The following is a 2,332-nucleotide window of genomic DNA, read 5'->3' as shown; positions in this document are numbered from 1 at the left end:
AACCATAGTCCTCAGATTGGAGAGATAGTCTAGCTAGCTGTCTGGATTTACCCTGCAGAGATCTGAGGACCAGGTAACTCTAGTCCTCAGAAATCCAGCAGAGGTTGGAACGTCGACACAGAGACAGAGGACAGGGACGGAGCAGTACCGGAGCAATCCCAGTAGTGGAATATCGTGGATTTGGACTATTTACTGCATTGCCTCAGATGAAGAGATGAGGGCAGATTTACAGTAAATGTAATCATTTCTCCTATTCTTGCTCAGGTACCCACACTGCTCCCGAGCTGGTTTTCTGCCCTGGGTAGAGGAGGCTTGTCTGGACAGAGGGGCACTTCTTTGATTGGCCGATCCCTCCCCCAGGCGGAAGGTTCCAGATTGACAGGTGTGTCCTGGTCTCCCCCCTCGCCCTCCCTCCAGGATGAACCCACCATTCACAGCGTGCTGTCTGAGCCCCAGGACCCAATCGGTTTGGAGAAGGCGGCTGTCAATCACAGCAACCAAGCCCAAGCCAATCAGGTGGATGTGGCGGGGTGCAGTATTGGGAACGACATCAAGACGGAAACGCTGGAGGACGACTGAAATGGGTGGTGGATATTGGAGTTGTCAGAGTGATGAGTGGAACACGATCAGAGGTGTGTTAATATGCAAACAGATTTTATAGGAATGTAATAAGTGGAAAAAAAGACCAAAAGTGGTGTAAACTCCAACCCTGAGATACCTCCCAACCCTACCTCCAACCACCAACCTGCTCTGCTACGCTCTTATACTGTAGCCATTACTAGTATATTATAATAATGCTAACAATAAGAATAAACTTTGATTTGTTAAAGTGCATCCCAGCAGGCTATGGAAGATTATAAATGCCTAAATAATAGCAAAGTGAAATAGTTTATGTATTCTTTTATTATGACGCATAGCAGTGTGTATTCTCTTTCACTTTATTTCTTTGCGGATTTACTTTAGGCATTTTAAATCTTCCGTACTAACAGGACTTGATGTGCGGTGCGTTTTCCCCCGCAGGACAACACTGTATTTGACACAGGGTTCAAATCCTTTCAGGGTCTTGCACTGTGATCACAACACAACTGAACAGCCTCAAAAGATAAATGCATGAATTTAAAGTTAAGCTAACTTTAACGGATTTTTTTTTTTTTTTAATTATGTTAAATTCATTAATCACAGTTGATTATATTTTAAATTTTGTCTGTTGGTTCCTTCCAGTGGGAGAACAGCAGATGAGCTCATGGGCTCAGTTTCATCGAGGTCACAGCCCGTAGGGGATCTTCCTGTGGGCCTCAAGATAATCGGAAATATTTAAAAGAGAAAGAAAGAGAATGACCCACACCTCCGTACCTGCCCTGGTTTATAAGCTCAGTATATGGAAGCAAAGAAAGGAACACCTAATTGAAATTGAAATAGCACTGTGGATAGCATTGACATGTTTTAATTCATCTGAATATAGATCTGTCTGACTCGCAGTGGTTGAATTCTCTTCTTACAAAAAGTAATTATTGGAAGTTAGGGCTTGCGATTATTTACCATCGTTGACGGTTGACTCATCACTCCTCTTAACCGGACGGTACGGGCCGCACGTGATCCACAATAAATCACAAAAGGCTTATTCAGCAACCGGGTGGCCTAAAATCAAGCCTCAGCCCGTCGTCTGCAGACCACATGCTGGCCTTTGTCGGGGCTCAAAAACTCACATCCATAGTTTAGTGTGGACTCGTTTTTATCTGGAGTACCTGCAGTTTACTTTGATTCACTAAAGTTAGGCATGCTACCGGAGATGAATAAATCCCTGTTTTTATCTTTGCCGCCATCTTGGCCATAGCGCTGCTGCAGGTACTCGCAGGCAGCGAGGCTGGAAATAGGACAGGGGTTTAGTCAGAGCCGGGAGGGACAGAGAGTCAGACTCTTTGTTTGAGAGGGGAGACCCCGTGCGGGGATCTGGACTCTACTGAAAGCAGTTCTCTAGTTGGCCTTGCCGTGAGGTCTTAATTTTACAAACTAAAATGACCAACTGGATTGCTTTGAGTTAACCTAAATATTTTGATCAGAAAAGGAAGGAAGTAGAGCAACTACCTTTTTATAAATAGTAGACCCCTTGATCTTAAAGTGCTCATATTATGCTCATTTTCATTATTGTATTTATAGGTCACACCTGAATAGGTTTACATGGTTTCATTTTCAAAAAACACCATCTTTTTGTTGAACTGCACATTTCTGCAGATCCTCTTTTCACTTTTTGTACTGAGCTCTCTGTTTTAGCTCCAGAGTGAGACATCTCACTTCTGTTCCATCTTTGTTGGGAGTCGCACATGCTCAGTAC

At 43.8% G+C, this 2,332-nt stretch overlaps 1 protein-coding gene across 3 annotated transcripts in view; it reads left to right on the top strand.

The window, feature by feature from the left end:
* The window catches only part of LOC117958424 (homeobox-containing protein 1-like), an 11,730-nt gene extending 11,073 nt beyond the window's left edge, over positions 1-657 (top strand). For all 3 annotated transcript variants that reach the window (XM_034894999.1, XM_034894926.1, XM_034894848.1), the window contains exon 10: positions 265-657. In XM_034894999.1, coding sequence (XP_034750890.1) covers positions 265-579 — 315 coding nt within the window. In that variant the 3' untranslated portion in view covers positions 580-657. The remainder of the gene's footprint in view (positions 1-264) is intronic.
* Positions 658-2,332: the final 1,675 nt, after the last annotated feature.

Source organism: Etheostoma cragini, chromosome 1 (genome assembly GCF_013103735.1).
Source record: "Etheostoma cragini isolate CJK2018 chromosome 1, CSU_Ecrag_1.0, whole genome shotgun sequence".
Taxonomy (NCBI): Eukaryota; Metazoa; Chordata; class Actinopteri; order Perciformes; family Percidae; genus Etheostoma; species Etheostoma cragini.
This window is presented reverse-complemented; position numbering and strand designations above follow the sequence as displayed.